The 22,012-nt window shown below is 40.6% G+C and overlaps 1 protein-coding gene across 3 annotated transcripts in view; it reads right to left on the bottom strand.

The window, feature by feature from the left end:
- The window catches only part of LOC110965472 (collagen alpha-1(XXV) chain), a 177,518-nt gene that overhangs the window by 52,740 nt on the left and 102,766 nt on the right, over positions 1 to 22,012 (bottom strand). For 2 of the 3 annotated variants that reach the window (XM_051943660.1, XM_051943659.1), the window contains exons 1-2: positions 7,195 to 7,295; positions 3,995 to 4,021 (exon numbers count right to left, since the gene is read on the bottom strand). In XM_051943660.1, coding sequence (XP_051799620.1) covers positions 3,995 to 4,021; positions 7,195 to 7,266 — 99 coding nt within the window. In that variant the 5' untranslated portion in view covers positions 7,267 to 7,295. Of the gene's footprint in view, positions 1 to 3,994; positions 4,022 to 7,194; positions 7,296 to 22,012 lie in introns of those variants that run through there. The other variant, XM_051943661.1, reaches the window with a different exon arrangement.

The raw sequence follows: 22,012 nt of genomic DNA, 5'->3' as shown, positions 1-22,012 counted from the left end.
AGCAGCACCAGCCGGCGCGACCCAAAATAGGGATTTCTTTCAAACACATCAGATCCTCCTCGCCCTAAAAGCTTTTGCTCTTCGAACTGAAATGTGAACAAGTGCGCGAGCTATTGCTGTCCTTATAATTCTTTAAAATATCTGTACAGGGAGTAGTTTGTGCATCTTGAAAATATTACTTGTAAACGTGAAAATTGTAAAAAACACCTGAAAATTTTCACTATGTGTAATGAATAGTGAATATATGAAAGCCTTCCTTTGCAAAATAAGTTTGAGGTCATTTAGTACAAATTTAAGACCAACATTGCATTTTATTTTTATTTTTTTGTTTTAAGAAGGAATCAGCTGAACAATACTTAATAGGAGTCCGTATTTTTGTACAATTCTTGAGGGGAAGTCGTCATTTCAGTTGGGAAGATCCATTAAACATAGAAACCCTGTCTTTATTTTGTGAAATATTGCAAATGTTGCTTTAAAACTACTCCAATTTTCAGCTTTTGAATCTTCCTCACAAGCTTAAATAACCTAGAAATAGACTGAGAAGATGGACAGGGTTTATAAACGTAAATGCTATCATTAACGTAACGGCGACATGCTAATCTTGACGCCGCAGGTTCATGAAATATTTCTTCTAGACATGCCGCACTAGTATAAACATTAGCCTATAGCAGATCAATCTTCATCTATATTCAGGCTTAAGATAAAATCTGGCCTCTCCAAACACAGCTTTGGTGCCATCCCTCTGGTTCTCCAGAGATAATTCAAAAAGCATGGCTCATTAAGAATGTGGCTTTCAAGGCAGCCTTATTTAATTCAGGCCTGAAGCAGAGCAGAGCAACGGATACTCTTACAGTGCAGACAATAGCCACGCTGTGTGCCACTATGCACCAGTATTTCTACAGTTATTTACAACCTCAGGCATCTTGAGGACGAAGAAGGAAAACAAGCTCTGGATTACGATTTGAAAGAGTCCAGGCAATGGACTTTTTTGGATTTTTGCTTGTGTTTTTTCTGGAAAGAAGTTGGTCGACGGCATGCCGACAACCTCTCTGACCGATGCGCGTTTGAAATCTGGAAGAAAGCAAAGGATTATCTGCCCTAGAAAAAAACCAGTTTGATCTTTCCTCTACAGAGGAGCTCGACAGGGTTAGTTCCTCGTCCTGCTCATGTCTATGTGTGAGAATGATAATGACATGGCGGTTGACAGAGGATCCTAACCATTCACAGATTGCTCTGTTTTGATTTTCCCCTCCAAAACGGATGTTGGTTATTTGGTGAGGAGCTCTATTTCTATGTATGTGCCTGAAGCGAGATGACTGCATCTGTAGTAAACACAAAAACAACAAAATAGGGCCCGATATGAGGACGAAACATCCCAACCAACTACAGGCTGTGGCCTTTGCTGCACACACATGGCTTTAATACACTTAAGTGCAGGATTATACATTCATTTGAAGGCTCGGATTCGAATCTGATAATTTATCTCGAGGGAAATTCACATTAAGGCTTTTCACACACAAATAGTAATAATTCACGACTGAAATCCTGGAATTTATATAATCATGGCCTCTTTATTTTGGACTGTAAATTGGTCAAATCCCAAAAACCGGACAAACAAGGGCAGTTTTTATTTTTTTCGGAAAATCTCTGGAATTTTTCCTCCAGGAATTCTCCAACCTTTGCTTGACAGCTGCAGCATCCCTCAAACAGACCACACACACCTTTTCCTCAGCGATACACAGCGATGATTCCTGTTAATTGCATCCCACAAGTGGAACTCCGGTGGTGGCCGCGCATTTGTTGGTCAAAACTGGTCAATTTATTATTTGCTGCTTGGTTAACCTTTGGCGTTTTGGATGTGACCTTTGGCCTGTAGGGGCAGACAAATGGCCGACCCTGACATATGGGGAACAGACTGAGGAAGTGGACGTTTTGTGAGGGAATTCTGCCCCGAATGTAGCGATTTTTATTATCTTTGGACACAAAAGCCAAACTGAACCCTCTGCACACACCATATAGAAATACATATGCGTGTAGCTGCAACAACAAGTCTGTCTTTTGCATTATTCTACATTTAAATCCGTTTCGATTTGATTGATTTGATTTGGCGTGCACGCAGGACATGCTCGTGACATGCTCTGTTGTTTATACGTGCTTCATATGGGTTTAATCAACTGCCTGCACACTGTCAATACTGGGCATGAAATGAGCTTCACTTCCAGACAGACAGACTGAGTCAAGGTCAGTCAGCTCTTGTCCTGTTATGCCTTCATTTATTAAGGAAGTCCTTCTAATACTGTTCCGCCACATTTACCTACTAATTGAATGTGCAGAGTCAATATGCTGTTCTCGGAGGAGGTAATATGATTTACTTGTGACCTCGCTTTCTTTCCTGCCCCTGTAGTCCTTCATATGTGACACTCTGTTAATTTATACCTGTTACGGGACAATTTTGTCGTAATTTGAAGTTAATGAAATGCCATCTTGAAGTGGACATTTTGTTTATTTACTCTCGAAGACAAATAGGACCCGGTTAGTTCCTGTTAAAGCTCCATCAGCCGCGCCGCTGTTTTCAAAGTATAAATCATTAAACTGATAGATGACACCATTTCTGAGGTGAAAAGGGAACAAATCATGGGCTAGAAATTCTATCCAAATGGAGAGTCATTCCAGCAGCGGAGGTATTTCCTTTCTCAGTGTTGCAATCGTGCAGTTGTTGCAACTGCAACGATTATACTTTTTTTTTTTTTTTTTTTTACAGTGCACCAAAAAAAACAAAACAACCAGCATCATCCCACACTTAAACTTGACACAGATGTTCCCGTTTCTCTTGTTTTATCTCAAGTTAATACTCTCTGTGATGCTTTTCCATTTTATTTCTTGTACTTTGAAGCTCAATAATCCTTAAGCTATCACCCAAGCTGCTGCTCATTTCAAACAAAACATGCATAAATACTTAATTCATTCATAGTACTTTAGACATTTGCACTTAAAAGCCTCCAAGCAGCAACCTGTGTCCATACAAAGCGAATTAAAGGTGTTTGTCAGAGAACTACAATCCCTTACTTGCCATTCAATGAGTAACATTAGACTTTGAGGCCACTAATCAAATTCCACAGTAAAAGGCCATTTGTATTGACTTTCAAAATAAAAGAAACCTGACGTGCACAACTCGAGCAGACAAAATTAATGGTCAAACTGCTAGCATGTGGGTGGGCAGCAGCACTTAACCTGGATCAGATCCTCTCGGGAGAGCGAAACAAACCGAGAACCTCGTCGGCAAACCTCTCCATGTTCTCCAGCCTCACCGAAATCAATCGCAGCCTTTTAAAGTGACTCCGACTCCACGCAATCCGGCCTTGATGAGCAACAGCAGACGCAGAAGAGGTGAAAGTGTGTACGCACGTGCACGTGTGACCCTCCCGGTTAATGCAATCTACTTTAAACAAACCTGCGCCGTCTGTTTTTCAAAGAGGCCTCATTTTTTAACCATTATTCGAGGAAAAACGAGAGCTAACTGCTAAAGCGGAGATCGAGTAATTCATTTCAGAGTCTGTCAAGCGTGGAAAAGCACTCACATTATCATCATTTAGAAGCAGCACTTTTATATAAATGTCAAACTACAGAGCTGGAAATGATTAAAGTTCTGAATATGTCACGTCGAAGGGAATTATGTGTAATTATAGAGACAGAGCTAGTTGCCTTTTGATTATCGCTGAGACTGAGCAGAGCTCTTCGGCTGGTGTGCACGAGCTTGTATTCATATTTGGGGGTTTTGCATCTTGAAAAGCACACCAAAGTATCTTGCACATTCGCTGCCCGTTTTTTGATGTAGAAATAAGCAGTGGCGCGTTGCTTGTTGTGTTTGGCTGGATTTGGGAAGAACGCTATCCCAGGAATTTCATGCATCTCAAACCTTTTCGCCCACAATTCTGCTGGGGGAGACACACACAGTCACATTCATCTGCTAATCACAAGAAGTCAAACCGCATACCCGAGGTCCCTGGTCGCCTTGATCCCCCTGCAGAAAAAGAAGAAAGGATTCAAGAAACACACACAAGCAGAGCACTAATAATAAGACTCGCACCCAAATCATTGAGGCGTAATTCAGAACACGTCGATAAAGAAAAATAACACCGGAACCCTCAGCTATTTATTCACTGCGGCTGAGAGTAAAATCACTTATGATAACAAGGACTGACATGAATTGGGTATGAAAGAAAGGGGAAAAAAAGAGCAGCGGTGTGAGGTTTGGTGGGTTTGGTGAGGGGAGTGCCAGGCCAGATTTTATGCCCCAGAGATGTTTGGCTTCGTGCCTCGTTTTGGGGGTAGATCCCTGCGGACGGAGCACAATCCTGAAGGAGAAAACATTTGGTTTCCAATCGACCTGCGCGGTGAAGACTGCGGCTTTATCACATTAGAGTGAACCCGGAGAAAAAGTGCACTTTTGTTTGACGCAAGTGAAGGAAGACCGAATGTTAGACAGTAAAATAAAAAACCTCAATCCTTCTAGAATCGGACAACGGCAAACTTCTTAAACCGTCTCATCTCAAACTAATTTCAATTTAATGCCTGAGCAGTGTCGAGTAAAACAGCTTTTGGAATTTTTCATCATTTTTCATCGAGCGTCTGTTCCAAAAAAACCCAATTTTAACGGGAAAACAGTTGCGAATGGCCACACTGATGCTCTCTGTATTCGTCTTGGGTGGGAAGAATGCACACAGTTGCTTTTCATTTCAGTAAAAAGTGCAGATGAAGTGGTTCACATGAGAACAAGCATCTAATCGGCGGTTATCATAACGGATGTTCACTGTCGTATAAATCTGGTCTGTTAAGTCACAGTTATTGGCTCGATTTTCTGTTTTCAGAAGCACAGCGGGAGAAAAACAATCACACTGTTGGTTTCTGGTGTTCATCAGTGAAAACAACACTGAAAATTACTCTTTTTGTGACTTTATTACATATTCTCTGTAATTTAACAAAACAGGAAAAATTTGTAAAGTAAAACAAAAACGTTTTCCTTGAAATAACTGCAAATATCTTAAAATCTGTTTTGCTCATTTAAATACAATAAAAAATTGTGTCACTTTACAGTAAGATGATGTAAAGGAGTGAGTTACTGTTTATATTTTTGAGAAAATTGTTCTTAAACATTTTATTGTTCAGTCCTTTATCCATTTTTTCTTTTTCAATGAATTCCGATTTATAACAACAGAGATCACTTGTTTCTTCTACTTTATTTCCATTTTTGCCTATTTTTTTCATAGTAACATGCAAATCGACACTTTTTAAATGTAATTTTCATAGTTATTGTCTGTAATTTAGCAAAACAGGGTAAATCTGTAAAATAACAGTTAAAGAAGATTGTCATTTTTCTTTCAAATATCAGCAAATATCTATAGTGTCATTTTACAGCCAAAGTAAATGAATGAATTACCATTTATAAAAAATACAGACTTTGATATGGACTTTTTTTGGCTTTTTTTTTTCTCCACATTTTACAAAAACCAAAACGTAAATTAATAATTTATACTATTTTCTGTGATGTGAGAAGTTATTTGTAATTCAAGAAAGCACCAAAAGCTCTGTTTTAGATACTCTACATTTTTAAGTCTTTTTATGGTTATGGTGAATTATTACCTTGTTTGTCTGTAATTTTACATATCAAATGTAAAACAAAGAATTATCATTTGCTAAAGATTTCTGAGGGGACATTGCGAGTTTTGACCTCTTTTTCTAGGGTTAAGATGTAAATTAACACTTTTCTGGTGATTTTACAAGCTATTAACATTAAGAAACTGTAACACAACAGCATAGTGTTTAAAAATAGTTAAAAACTAACACAGATTGTCATGTTTCTCTGACTTTATCTCTGCTTTGCACTCTCTCTGACGCTTTTCCATTTAATTTATTTTCTTTTACAGCACAATAATCCTCAAGTTATCACCCAAGTCTCTACTCATTTCAAACAAACATGCATAAATACTTAATTCATTCATAGAAGGCCTGTAAAATTTTTAATCTTCCTCGGTAGAACTTTAGATATTTGCACATTAAAGCCTCCAAGCAGCAACCTGTTTCCATACAAAGTGAATTCAGGGGCGTTGTCAACTCTGGTGTAATTCCACAGTCACACATTTAGTCCTGCAGACGTATAAAGAGACAGTGTGGTCGATTTGCATGCTCTGCTGCTGTTTTATCGAGGAATGCTCAGCGAGGCATTTAAGGGCTTCGGTTCAGCGCTCTGGCATTTGGTCTTTAACGTTCTGTGCTGTGGATTTTTGAAGGCAGAAAACTTTTAATATTAAGACTCCACGACTTAAAGTTGGAACGATGCAAATAAAAGCAGCGGATGCCAGATGACACTATTCAAGGACAAATGAATTATGAGCAGAGCGAAAACAAAGATTTTTATGGTCTTGACCTGCAAAAATACAAAATAAGTTGGATACTGAATCACTTTCATGTCTGTGCGATAAAACAAACTACGACCAGTAACCAGTTAGCTTAGTACAGAGACTGGAAACTGTTCTCTTTGTTGTAATGTTCAAAATTGTAAAAAAAAAAACAAAAAAAAGTGGAACTGCCAGAATGAGAAGAATGACAGGATTACTTGCTGTTCTGTATAAAGTACTGTATTTATGTATTTACACATCTGAGAAGATTTTTTTCCCTTCTTTTTCTCTTCTTCATTTCCTTATTTTATGAGGATCTGTTTAATATGCAAGTACCACATTATGGTTAAAATATTTGCATAAATGAGGAAGTCTTGTAATGTATACTGCAATGCATATATGTACCTGCATTCAAAAACTGTTAATATATTGTTCAAAACTGCAAAAAATAAAAAATAAATTAAAATGCAAAAATAATTACAATTTTAGTGAATATTAATGCACTAAGACTAATTTTACAGTCACACACTGTAAAAGAATGAACGAGAAAATAATGCAGTTTTAACCTTTTTTGGTTAACAAATTAATACTTTTTCTGTGTGTTTGTGCTAAGCTAAGCAACTGCTGGCTCTGACTTCAAATACAGACACAAGATTGTTATCCATCTTTTAAACACTCGCAACAAGAAAGCCAATAAGTGGCAGTATTTCTCAAAGTGTCAAACCATTTCCTTAAGCAGCTGCGCCAAACGTCAGAAAAACACGACACCATTAAAATATCAAAGTGTTCGATTACTCACCTTTTCCCCCTTTGGACCTGGAGGGCCCTGTGAAGACAGAGGAAAAAGGGACTGCTCAAACATTTGCAACATCAAGAGGAAGAAAAATGACAAGCTGAGGCCCGCGTCAGTCCATTTGGAATTATTTTGGAGACAATCATGAGTTGTCTGGAAGTGTAACAAACTGTTAAAAACCAGGGTGACCAATCATGTTAACGGAGAAACAAACACAGCTGCTTAACAAGGACGGGGAGAGGCGACACAATCGAAAGATTAACAAACCCACTCTTGATGGAACTAACTTTGTGTACTTTTTGACATGTCTTTCAGTATTTGATTAAAATCCCCTGTCACATGCTGGGAAACGGTACCTTATGCACTGCAGACAGCAGGGCTTGTACAAACACATAATTAAAACATAAAACAGGCCCAAATCAAGTCCATGTTTACTTAGAGGATCAAATCCAGCAATCTCTAACTAAGCATTGGCAAGCATTTTGTAAGAATGTGCCCTGAACAAGAGGAACACTTCTTTTTTTCTCTTGTTTTTTGTGCGAGGCAGCTTCACATCCAGCGTCTGTCAGTCAGCGGCTCCTGGGTGGCCTCAGGAAGAGATCAGCGGTGAGGTGTGCATCCATACGGGTTCAAAAATAGTATTTTTAATATTAAAGTTGAAGCCCGGCACGCTGGGATTCCTCCTTATTCTGAGGTGGGACATTTGGGAAAAAAATCACTATTAGTTCAGTGTCAGTGATCTGAGCTCCTGCAGAAAGTGAACTGTGCCAGTCTGATCTGCGTTTCACATTGAAAGAAGTCTGATTTTGTGTGGTCGGAGATCAAGTATGAGAATGAGAACAGACCTGAACATTCATACTGTAAAAAAATACTATGAAAATCTGCCAGAAAAACACGTTCAAAACCTGTAAGAAGTGTAAAAATAATGAAATTATCTGTTGAATTATGCTGTTTTTTAAAATTAAATACAGAAAACTGTAAGTTTAGGGTCACATGTAAAAGAAGGAATCCCCTTGGACATTATTTACAGTTCAAATAATTAGGGTTAAGATGCAAATTTTGGTGATTTTACTAGTTATTAACTGCAAAATCTGTAGAACAACAAATCCTGAAGAAAAAGACATCTGAACACTTTCAAATAACATTCTTTTTTGTACAGCACACAGAAATCTTCACGTTGTTCAGCCGTCATCAATACAATTACAGTAACAGCCACACGGGTGTTATTTTTCCCGTTTGCTTCCAGAGCTGAACCCTAAACCACCGAGCATGACATTAGAAGAGTTGAGCTTGGATGCTGCTCCTTTCAGTCTGTGGACCGGTGGCCCTAAAATAGCAGCTTCTAGATACCGACAGGCTTCCAGCTGCACAGCCTGAACCTGAAATGCTGCAGAGGTAGTTCAGCACTTTTACTCGGCCAGTTCTTCCCACACAGAGAGTTTGCAGCCAGCTTTCTGCCTGCTCGCTGCCTCTGGACGTTATTTTTGATGCTTAGTTAACTATCCGCGGCTTTGTGTGCAGCTGTGCATGTGCTTCCTTGGTCATGAGGTTGTGAACCTGCACGGCAGCGCGTCGTGCCCTTTTATTCAAACATGAGGAAACTTGGGCTCGCTTGGGGGAAATGCAATATTAATACCCACACATCTAAGGAGGTGGTCCCGCTGCTCACTTGACCGGCCGCACAAAGAGCCACAACACACTTGTAAACGCAAAATGCACTATTATGGAAACAGTGTTTCCGATTGCGGTTCCCCTGGGGTGGAACAACACAACACGCTGGAATCAAATGTGACTTTTACATTTATAATGATGCCGAGGCATTCCAGGGGAGCTGAATAAGTTTTCCAGCGTGTTCCTCAAAATGGAAGGCAGCTAAAGCAAATCAGCCTTTTGTTGTGAGGAGAAATTGCCTTTCGGATAATAGGAGGCTATTGACAGGCACATACAGAAATAAACCCACTGCAGCTTTTCACACAAGCCTGCTTAAGGTATTATGTTTGGCACTGAAGAATGCATTGGCACACAAAATTACAAGGCCAAATGACTGGGCACGAGAGTGTGTGTAAAAGAAATGAAAACTGCATTATATGATGTTGCTTTACAATAAATCCAGATTGCTTCCTAATAAACACAGCAAAGTAATGAAGATTCATCAAATTCACAGTGAACTTTGGTAAGAGGGCAAAAAAAGCAGGTCTGTGTTTGGTTTGTGAGGGAACAAATGAAGGTAGGAATCCAGCAGGAGATCGAACAACTCATACACATTTGGAAGGTTTTTATCAAGAAAATAGTCAATTTACCTCTTAACAGCATCGCTGTTATTAAATTGTGTTGCGACTTTGTGCTGTGAAATGCTTGATGACAAGTTGTAATATCAGAGTAATTCAGCTACAGATGTATGAACCAGAAACTGACTTCGAAGGAAAATGATGACACAGAGATTGAAAGCCAAAGTCAAGACAGAATTTTGTTCCTCAGGTGTGCTACAGATGAAACCTCAGAAGTACAAATCCGTGATGTTGAGACTTTTTGTTGCACTGCAGTTTCAAGATGGAAATCCTCAGCCATGGAGTTTGGTTCTTATTTTGTTCATCATGTTCCTTCTACTAATATTTAAAAAAAAAAAATGGACACGTTAACAATGGGTTGCACAGTGGAGTAAGTGGTTAGCACTTTCGCCCTGCAGCAAGAAGATCCCCAGGTCAAATCCTGGCCTGGGCCTGGGATCTTTCTGCATGGAGTTTGCATGTTCTCCCTGTGCATGCGTGGGTTTTTTCCAGGTACTCCGGCTTCCTCCCACAGTCCAAAAATATGCTGAGGTTAATTGATTACTCTAAATTGCCCGTAGGTGTGAATGTGAGTGTGATCGTTTGTCTGTATATGTAGCCCTGTGACAGACTGGTGACCTGTCCAGGGTGTCCCCTGCCTTCGCCCGAGTCAGCTGGGATAGGCTCCAGCACCCCCCGTGACCCTAGTGAGGATAAAGTGGTGTATAGAGAATGGATGGATGGATGGATGGATGGATGGACGTTAACAATGGAAAAAGCTTGATCTTTAAGTGGAGGTTGGCTTTAAAAGAAGCAATTATCCAAGCAAGTCATTCTGTTTTGCTACAATATCTGTCAGTTTCGACAACAGAGCAGACGTCATGAAACTACTAAGTATGACGATGTTGGAAATGATAATGAGCAGATGGAGAGTCAGAAATCACAAGTCAAGGATCTGCAACTGAGATAGTTAATCACTATCAATGACTGGGTGAAGCTGATGGACATTTTAGGAGACAAGAGGATGCCGTCAGACACGTTAAGCCATTTCATGTGATTTCTTAGATGACAAACTGTTAAATTATTGACATTCGAGTGCCTAGCTACCAACAAACCAGCATCCAGCAGCCATTCTTGTCTGTCTTTTGCCATCTGTGGCATTGTGTCATAGATATGAAGCTGCATTTTAAGGTCTTTCATAGTCACTAGGTTTTTAACTCCATCTCTGAGTCATAAGACAACTTTATTTAACTTTTTTTTTTACATCTAATGTACATGTATGATATACATATGTACAGTATTTACACTACTGTTTGAAAGTTTGGGGTCAATTACAAATGTCCTTGTTTTTGAAAGAAAAACAGTTTTCTACCAATGAAGATAAGATTAAATTGATCAGAAATGCAGTGTAGACATTGTTAATGTTTTTACACTACTGTTTGAAAGTTTGGGGTCAATTACAAATGTTCTTGTTTTTGAAAGAAAAACAGTTTTCTACCAATGAAGATAAGATTAAATTGATCAGAAATGCAGTGTAGACATTGTTAATGTGGTAAATGACTATTCTAGTAAGAAACAGCTGATCTTTAATAGAGTATCTACATAGGGGTACAGAGGAACATTTCCAGCAACCATCACTCCTGTGTTCTAATGCTACATTGTGTTAGCTAATGGTGTTGAAAGGCTAATTGATGATTAGAAAACTCTTGACCGACTATGTTAGTACATGAATAAAAGTATGAGTTTTCATGGAAAACATGATATTGGATGACCCAAACTTTTAACAGTAGTGTACATATACAGCATCATGTTTTGTATTGTATTTTTTGTAACACTTAATGTAACAGAATAACTGAGGTGAGGCGTTTAAACCTCTTAACTCTCATTTTTAAACAGAATCTTTTCATAATCCCAATTTAATCTTCATCAGTCACATGAGGAACACCTGGCAACAACACTCAGCAGGATTTACTGGTGGATTTGCACTGTACGTGGAAGTGGAAAGCTACTTTTGACATGCTTAAACCATAACGTACCTGAACACTTTGCTCATTTTACTCACCCATCTGGCCATAAAGCATGTGGAAATGATTTGGCTACACAGTGTGCACCTGCTCATTATACGGCCCATCATTTGCACATCACTTGGAGAGACAACACCCGCTGGAGCTCAGCCAAATGGTTTAAGCGCGTACGATAAAGGTCTTTTATAGGGACTATTAAACAGCTCACTTGCGAAGACTCTTTCAAAGGAGTGGACTGTACTACAGTAGAAGTGCAGCGGGTGTCTATTTGTCAAAGTGTCTCCGCAGCTTTGTGGTTTCACTCTGCCTGGAGGAAGGTTACTAATCAGCACCTGCTTTTCACATCTTTTTACTGCTTCTGCTCTGGCTCTTTTTCAGCAGCGGCCCTCCAGCAGGTGCTCCACAGCTCATTGAGCTGCTCACTGAGCATTTGCAAGTTAGTTTGTTGGACATGATTAACTCTCAGCGCCTTCAACACCTTTTATATATTCTGATTCTTTAATAAACACATGCATACTTCAAAAATGTTTTTAGTTCATGATCTTCATTTTATTCTTCACTTTTCAACTCCACACAATTTCTGGGATGTTTTGTTCCTCCTACTGTGATGTCTTTAGTCACTGTGGGCTCAGATTTCACAGCACTTTAAAAGCTCTGTACCACTATGGAAACAGGACAACATAGAGGAAACTTAAAAATGTCTTTTGTTCGGTTACATTTTTTTAATTTCATCAATTATTGAAAAAAAAAATCATCTGCACATTTTTCTTAAAAAGGCTGTACACACTACAGATATTTTAATACGTCTATCTTTAAATGGTCTCCTATCTTCTCTGTGTAAACACTGCCTGCAGTTCAGCTGAAAAGTTCCTGATTTTTTGCCACATGACTGTGGGTTACAGGTCGTAGCCTCATGGTTTCACCCAGGAGGGCAGAATTTGTAGTTGTTTTTTTGTTTTTTTAACCAAATCTAGGGGGAGCAAATGATTTATTTTTTAGCAAATTTTGAAATTAGACATTTGGAATGAAGTGACTTTGATGAAATCTCACAATTTTAAGTTTAAGTTCTGATTGAATCGCACATCCAATAATCTAATAAGTCTGCATTTTAGTTTCTGGCTCCGATAGATGGTGAAATTTTGGCATTTTTAAAAACAAAACATCCTTCGAAACGTTAGAAAAATAACACAAAAGATGTATTTTTTATGCTAAGCTGAAGTAACCTTCAAATTGACCAACTCGGAGCAAGAAGAAGCCCATGTCTAGAGAAGATTTTAAAGAACTGAAAATATTGTTCTTCTAAACATGTTTGCATTTTGTGTTTGGTTATGATTTCGGTGTGGCGTTTTTCCACTGTTACTGTATGATTTGGAGGAATTATTTCATAGAGAACCTCTTAAAATATTAGTCCTGTGAGTGACCTGAAAGTACTAACAATGTTCTTCATATGTGTGTCGATTAAAAGAACACAATTCCCCTAAAGCTGAAGCTCTATATCCACTTATTGAAAATGACACATATCACATTGATGGTAAGCCTCACATCTTCTGCTGCTTAACGTTGAGCAAACTTCTGTCAAACTTCCATCCTGAGATGATTTGTAACAGAACATCCTGTGTGCATGATATTGTCGAGTTTATGGTGGACCACTGGATCAGGATAAAGCCGTTTTTTTTTCTATCCAGACACATGTGTAGCTTCTCATTCGAAGCCAAACCATGACCACTGTCTCCTGCAAAGGCCCGGACGAGAAAACCTCGGCCACCTTTAAAACAGAGCAGGGGAGAAATATGGGAAGGTCTGTAGGGAAATATAAAAAGGCAGAGTGAGCCGAGGGCCAAACCCACAAGCAACATGGAGAACGTTGTCATTCAAATCTGACAATGTAGCTTACTTCACTTCATATTGCAAGGAAAGAGCCAATGATGTTCCATAAACTGATCCTGGCACTGACCTGTGTTATGTTCGTCCTGCAGTGCTGATTTCTAAGAATATATTGCACAACAAGACTGTTTTGTTGCATGTTTGTCTGTTTTCAATTGTACAGAGCTGCACAGGAGTGTTTGTATGTACACATGAATCTGCCACTATCTGCCAAACATTGTGTAGTTCCTTGTGCCACCAACGCAGCTCTAACCAAAGATGCAACAGATCCCTTAAGTCCTCCATGGATCAGGCTTGTTATCCAAGATGCTTGAGATTTGGATGCCAAGTCAACACCTGGAACTCTTTGCCATGTTACTCAAATGATTTCTGAACAGTTTCTACAAGGAGCTTTATCCTGCTGGAAGAGACTACTGCAATCAGGGAATGCTGTTGCCCTAATGGGGTGTACCACATGGATGCCAAGATCTGCCGTTTCTCAGCAGAACACTGGCAAGAGAATCACATGGCGTCTATTTTTTCCCATGGTGCATCCCGCTGCCATCCCAAAGATGTCAAAGAAAATCTTCCATTGCTCCATAACCCAGTTCTCATGAACCCATTATAGAGGCTGCTGGTGATGGATAGGAGTCACCATTGGCACTAACACCTTTTTATTATAGCCAAAATTAAGGTTTGCAGGAATTTTTGAGCCACCATTCAATCTCAATGGATACCAGTCACCCTTGAGCTCGCCGGTTGTCCTTCCTTGAACCACTTTTGCCATCTCCTGCATACTAGAAACACCCCACAAGACCTGCTGTTTTGGAGAAGCTCCAGTCCAGTCATGTTGCTATCACAATTTGTCCTGTGTCAGATCCTCACATTCCCCACTTTCCCAGCTTCCAATTCATCAACTTGAAGAACCAAACGTAATATATCCCACCCAACAAGTGCCACTGCAGCAAGATAATAGGTGCTTGAGTGTTGTGGCTAATTGGTGTAACTTTTACACCAATTTGCTCATCAGGCAACCAGATTACCCTAGATCCAGTTTTATATCAAAGAACTTGTTCATAGAGGTTTAATTGGATAAAAAAAATACAATTCAGTTTAAACTGCTGTTGTTGCCAAGGTTAAGTCAGAATTGGTTCCATATGTGCATTGTTTAACAGCAGTCTATGTCTTCTGTCCCATATCTTTAATATCTGTAATTTTGGTGTGTGTATATACATGAAAAAAGAAATTGAGTATTTGCATTATTTGCTTTGTATTTTCTTTTACAAGAGCCTGTGTTTAATAAACATAAATAGTTTAATCTGTCAATCACTAAGAATGAGGAACCACACACACTAACGCACAATGTGAAAAATACCGCCCTTCTCTAATTTCAGATCGTCTCCCATACACATTGAATATCCATTCTTCACATTCTTACTCTCCTATAATTTAGCCAAAACATGATGGATGAAAGCTCGACACTGTTCGCCTGACTGAGCAACACAAGGCGAGGGTCTGGCTCGTGTCCATTGCTTTAGCTGTTGTTGACATGAGCGAAACAATTCTCGTGGGTTTGGCTTCGAGCTGCTTGTACGATCTTGTGAAGCGATCCAACAAGATGCAAAAAGTCAGGATCTGCTCGTAACCTCCGTCTGGACTCCGATGTATTAGTTTTCATCAGGGTGACCTGTTAAAATTATCGAGGTCCAGAAAACTCAATCCATCAAACAGAGCTCATATCCTCTTTGCAGAAGCTCGGCCAACTGGGCTGGCAGCAGTTTGTGCAGCCCAAACTGCCGACCACATGGATCCAATCATCTCACCCTGGAGCGCTGGCATCTCTGAGAGAGCAGGCCAACAACTACCGCTTTTACAACCTCTTCTTTACGGGCTCACTCGCACAGCTACACAATATTAATAAACATGTGTGTACACAGGAAGCTAAGCAAAGCGAGCCCCCGGGCACCGAGTGTTGACAGGGAATGAGTATGAGTAAGTGAAGAGGGGGCAGGTGAGGAGGGCTGCTCACCACCGAGTGGGAATCAGGCCAAAGTAAACCATTTGAAAGGACTAAACCCTGACTGACACACTTCACACAGTAAAGTGATGCGTCATGTTTGTCGCACGTTGAAATCAAACGCAGCAGAGTCACTCCTGACAATCTGAATCCAGTTTAACCAGGTGGACTTACAGGAATCATTCAACATTTTGGGAAATGTGTTTATTTGCTTTCATTGCTGTGAGTTACACGAGAAGATCGATGTCACTGTGTGGTAACTACAGCCAGCAGCCAATTAGCTTTGCTTATAGCAATATGACTAGTGGTGGAAGTAAACAGCAAGCCTGACTCTCTACTAAGGAAACTGAATCTCCATACGAGCACATCTAAAGCTGACAAATTAACTCGCTACATCCTGCTTGTTGAATCAGTAAGGAAACAGAAGAAATGGTGTAGCACATGAGCTACAATTGTACTGGGATGCTTCAAACTGTCACATAGAAAGTGGTACCAAGGTGGTGCTTTTTCACAAAGTCGATTTCTTCTTTCAAAGGATACAAATCAGAACAGCTTCAGTACAAGGCAGCTGTGCTTCTCTATTTGTTTTGTGAAGATGTTTCGCCTCCTATCCAAGTGCTACCTTCAGTTCTGACTGCTAGGGAGTCAGAGATGTATATCATCAACAAACCCATGTACATGCGTCTTGAGGTGCAAATGGTTGTCAAACTGCCAGAATGATTGAATCTGAATGGAAACAGAAGAAATGGTGAAGCACATAAGGTACATCCGTGCTGAGATTCCACCCGTTGTCACTGTGGCACAGCGTACATCGAGAAAAGTGGTATCAATCTTCTCATCTAACTGTTGGCAACAAAGCAAGGCGGTGTTATTGCACACTGTTGAATTTTTCCTTCAAAGATTACAAATCAGCTTCAGCAGAAGGCGACTCTACTTCTCTTTTTTGGTTCTTGAAGATGTTTGTCTCTCATCCCTAAACCTATGACTTACATGTCTTGAGGTGTGAATGATTGTCAGACTGCCAGAACTCAGAACTGATAGTGGTGAAATTTTACAGAAACATGTCTCAGGACTGCATTCTAAGTACCTGATAAGTGGCCTCGCCTTTTTAATGGCTTTTTCAATGTAACATAGCTTTCTTATGTCTTATTTGTCCAGAATGTAAATATTTTCTACCCAAGGTGACTCTGAAGTTGTCAAAAAACGACTCTGAATTTGTCCACATTGACATACATTAAAAAAGAAGAAGAAAAAAAAGACGGAAGATGCATGCAAAATAACAAGTCGCTCACCTATACACACGTGGACAAAATTGTTGGTACCCCTCAGTTAAAGAAGGAAAAACCCACAATTCTCACTGAAATCACTTGAAAGTCACAAAAGTAACAATAAATAAAAATGTATTGAAAATTAAATAATCAAAATCAGCCATCACTTTTGAATTGTTGATTAACATAATTATTTAAAAAAAACAAACTAATGAAATAGGGCTGGACAAAAATGATGGTACCCATAACTTAATATTTTGTTGCACAACCTTTTGAGGCAATCACTGCAATTAAACGATTTCTGTATTTGTCAATGAGCGTTCTGCAGCTGTCAACAGGTATTTTGGCCCACTCCTCATGAGCAAACAGCTCCAGTTGTCTCAGGTTTGATGGGTGTCTTCTCCAAATGGCATGTTTCAGCTCCTTCCACATATGTTCAATGGGATTCAGATCTGGGCTCATAGAAGGCCACTTTAGAATAGTCCAACGCTTTTCTCTCAGCCATTCTTGGGTGTTTTTGGCTGTGTGTTTTGGATCGTTGTCCTGTTGGAAGACCCATGACCTGCGACTGAGACTAAGCTTTCTGACACTAGGCAGCACATTTCTCTCCAGAATGCCTTGATAGTCTTCAGATTTCATCGTACCTTGCACACTTTCAAGACACCCTGTGCCAGATGCAGCAAAGCAGCCCCAAAACATTACTGAGCCTCCTCCATGTTTCACCGTAGGGACAGTGTTCTTTTCTTCGTATGCTTGGTTTTTGAGTCTATGAACATAGAGTTGATGTGCCTTACCAAAAAGCTCCAGTTTGGTCTCATCTGTCCAAAGGACATTCTCCCAGAAGCTTTGTGGCTTGTCAACATGCATTTTTGCAAATTCCAGTCTGGCTTTTTTATGAGTTTTTTTCAGCAGTGGTGTCCTCCTTGGTCGTCTCCCATGAAGTCCACTTTGGCTCAAACAACGACGAATGGTGCGATCTGACACTGATGTACCTTGGCCTTGGAGTTCACCTTTAATTTCTTTGGAGGTTGCTCTGGGCTCTTTGGATACAATTCCAACGATCCGTCTCTTCAATTTGTCATCAGTTTTCCTCTTGCGGCCACGTCCAGGGAGGTTGGCTACTGTCCCGTGGGTCTTGAACTTCTGAATAATATGAGCCACTGTTGTCACAGGAACTTCAAGCTGTTTAGAGATGGTCTTATAGCCTTTACCTTTAAGATGTTTGTCTATAATTTTTTTCGGATGTCCTGGGACAATTCTCTCCTTCGCTTTCTGTTGTCCATGTTCAGTGTGGTACACACCTTTTCACCAAACAGCAGGGTGACTACTTGTCTCCCTTTAAATAGGCAGACTGACTGATTATGAGTTTGGAAACACCTGTGATGTCAATTAAATGACACACCTGAGTTAATCATGTCACTCTGGTCAAATAGTTTTCAATCTTTTATAGAGGTACCATCATTTTTGTCCAGGCCTGTTTCATTAGTTTGTTTTTTTAAATAATTATGTTAATCAACAATTCAAAAGTAATGGCTATTTTTTATTTCATTTTCAACAAATTTTTATTTATTGTTACTTTTGTGAGTTTCAAGTGATTTCAGTGAGAATTGTGGGTTTTTCCTTCTTTAACTGAGGGGTACCAACAATTTTGTCCACGTGTGTATATAGGCAATCATTGCATTGGACCGTGAATACAACGTTGCTTGACTTGTAAGTAGATGTTTTATTATTAGGGGTGAACCAGTTTGTGTCTTCCCAAACACGCAAGCTACACAAGAGATATTCTTCCAGGAGGTGTCGTAAAAGGAAAATAATGTAGCATCAATGCTCTCACAACATTTTCCCATTAGTTCTTTGAAAACATTCCATCTGGATACACAAGTGCAATCAAAGGCACCAATGGGAGAGTGGAAATACTGCTAACGCAACTGCAGAATGCACATTTAGCTATGTGCAGTTGAAAGCACGCTGTGGGCATCATTAGTGTTGAAAGCCACACTTTCAAACAAGCATAAACCTGCAACGGGGTGAAAGATCTGAAGTGGAAATATATCTATATGTACACCTCCATCTGTTAGTTCTGCATGGGAACACTCAATCATATTACGGTGGGCCCCAGGGGAACTTTTCTTCAAGGCGGGAACCTAATGGAGGACAGGGATGTGAGTAATCAGAGCAGAATGGGCAGCAGTGGATGACCACAAGTGGCTGGTGCTCATCGGGGGAATCTGGATGCAGAGGTTAGGCAGGGATAGGAAAACCACACTGGAAAACTGACTTGGGAATGGCATCTGGTTCCCATATCCACAGTGTATCACAATTAGCCGGCACAAAATGACTTTAATGTGTGTGTATGTGTCTGTGAGTGTGTGTGTGTCTGCTTGTTGTTATGTGTTGGATGTTTCTGTGGGAGCAGGGACTCTGAACTGAGGAAGGCGATAGTGCGACAGCTTATATGAGCGTGTTGTGTAAGTACAGTGTCGAGACGCAAATGACACATGGAGGAGCTTCTCATTACTGAGCAGGGAGACATTTAAAGGGCTTTAACGTCAATTGCCGGCACAAATAGCCAAAACATCGAAGCCAAATTTCTCCCTGTGCAATTCTAAGCAAATTTCTGACCCACAGACTTCTTGTTGTGAATATGAAATGTTGAATAACGGACAATGTTCCAGTTGGAAAAGCATTTCTTTGACTTCTTCTGTTGATTCGATTAGAACCACATACTGGCTGCTCTACATTTCTCATCATTTGATGTTGCGAGCTGGAGGAAAATTCCTCTCAATCACAAAGCTGTCAAGCCTCTTTTTTTTCCCTTCTCAACTGTGAGCACTGCATTCTGTGCTAATTCTTCAACCACGCTAAGTTAGTGACAGTCAGTTTTCCCTGCGAGTATTCCGCCTGCTCAGCTGGCCAAAGTACACTACTAACTGCTTCAAATCCCGGTGAGTAAACCTCAGGGTTGGCCTGACTGCTGCTGATTGTCATTTACTGACAAACAAGCGCTGCTGATGGGCACAGCGTGAGCACAGGACTGACATCGAAAAGGTCAAACTCTTAATGTTGTCACATCCAGTGCCAGTAGGCTTCTTCAGGCACTGCTGCCCTTATGAGCCCAAATAAATGCTGTCATGTCAAATAGATCCACTTTCAGCTCTCAGCGGGGCCTCTACAGCTCCAAAACCTGCGTGCATCTGCCCTCTCCCTGGCTGTTACGCATGGTAATGTGCTTTTTCTACTGCGAACTCTCAATATAACTCTGCAACATAGCAAAAAAAGTGTAAATGATCACAACTCCTGAGCAGGCAGGAGCATCACCTGGAAGTTCACTTAGGATAAACTGGCACCCTTCCTCCTCTGTAGGGCAAAAGTGATCAAAGTCCAGCTGGAATATGTTTTATTAACAGGTGTGGAGCTGCGGTGCATTTCAGATGAAGGATGAAGGGTTGAGGGCGCCTGGGCTCCTCTGCTTCACCCACACGCTGCCTCTAATCCATGTACCGCAGCTGCATAATTCATAAACTGTGACAGATCATCCCCAACCTGCATCGCTGGAATCTCAGCTGATGAAGCGGGGAGGAGGAGGAAAACTCCCCGTCAGATGCAGACACAACCAGCTTTATTTACTTTGCTGCTAACATGACTGAACTCTTTCAAGGGCTCACGTGCTGCAGCGAAACTGGCCCCAGACTCCGGTGCGGTGCAGAAGACATACTTAGCTGGGCTGAGGTGGGTTTGATATTTCCAGCGTTGTATCATTTTCAAATATTTCCCCTTTCCTTCTGACCAGATTTTCAAAGCACGCTAGTTTTTCTCTCCCTGTATAATTTTAATTTAGTGCGGCATTTAGTCTGTGCTAAAAAAGTAACAGTGGTGTTAGTGGGTACTCGAGTACAGCCTCGGGGATGGTGTTTTATGCTTGATTGGTGCTAAATGGTGTGCACACACAGTGGTGGATGCTTGGGTTTGATGTTTTGACATGAACCGCCCTCAGAGTCGCAGAAAGATGAGAAAGGAAGATTAAACACAAGCAGTGAGGACATGACTTCACAAAACTATTACGCACAGGGCTTTTTTTTTTTTTTACAATAAGAGTTAAAACACTGTAGATGCACACCTCAACCCATATCTGTCTGATTATTATTTTTCCAATCTGTGAGCTGAACATCAAACTCTGACGCAAAATCGACGCGAAAGCTCGAGCAGTGGAAAAAGTGGAGAAGACAAATCAAAGCAAATCACTTTTCCATGTCTGAACGATGAACCTTCAGTGAGGATCCCTCCTCATGAGTTTGATTGAGAAGGCCGGCTCTCTTTCTGCCTGTGGTCCCTGTCCATTCATCAGAGCTCAGCACCGATTAAGTCACAGATATGTGTAATGACTTCTGCAGCGGTTTTTGGTTTGTTTGGCTCCGGCGGCTGTGTACAATTTACGCAGTGTTCCTGGAGTTACTGTGGAGAGCTGTTGAATATTCATAGCGTTGTGTGTCCCCCCCCTCCACCACCACCCGCCATCCCCTGGGTGGGCATACCGAAACCGCATGAGATCACTTACTACCGTCTCTTTCTTTTAAGGAAGCTGGCATTGGATTTTTTTTAATTTCAGAAACAGATTTGGTGAGCATCGGGTGAGTCACTCTCAGATCGTTGCATTTGCAGCCAGTCAAGCAGAAAGCTGGGTTCTTCTATACAGTGAATTACTGATTTTTTTGGTTGTTTCGCTCACTGTGGCGAAAGCATTTCCAGCACCTTCTGCTACCTATAATGACTTCATCAGAAAGCGAGCTCCTGGAATGCTGTCGGCTTCTTATGTTCGTTGGATTTACCACCCAAAGGCCCGGTCCCACAAGCACCTGAATGCAGGTACATTTACCAGTAAATCCAGCTTGGCCAAACATTTCAGAGACACCTCCTGGACATTTTTCTGCTCTTGAGACATCTCACAGTATGATTTTATTTGTCAGAAGTAAGGCCTGGCGAGAGAGGCTGAAAAGCAAGACCACCTGCACTTACTTATGTCCCAGAACCCCAGGAGCGAGTGTCTGAGAAGGCTCAGAGGATTAACTTACGACTTTTACAGCTCAGTCGGCACACGCTATTATACCTATTCAATCATACTTGCCTCTGGACTATAAAAGTTTTTTTTTTTTTTTTTTAAACAGAGCACACGCACATGTACACACACACACACACACACACAGTGCCCGCTTGACCCGGTTATAAAGCAAACTGTCACAAGCCCTGGCACTAAGAAATGTATGCATGCGTTTCTCTTCATCTTGGAGGAAACTCTGAAGTTTTCCATCTGTTAAGAGGAGTGAATCTGTGATCACCCAGCAGTGTAATGAGGTGAGATAATCTCTTCGGGTTCAGGGAGCTGGCAGG

Source organism: Acanthochromis polyacanthus, chromosome 23 (assembly GCF_021347895.1).
Source record: "Acanthochromis polyacanthus isolate Apoly-LR-REF ecotype Palm Island chromosome 23, KAUST_Apoly_ChrSc, whole genome shotgun sequence".
Lineage (NCBI taxonomy): Eukaryota > Metazoa > Chordata > Actinopteri > Pomacentridae > Acanthochromis > Acanthochromis polyacanthus.
This window is presented reverse-complemented; position numbering and strand designations above follow the sequence as displayed.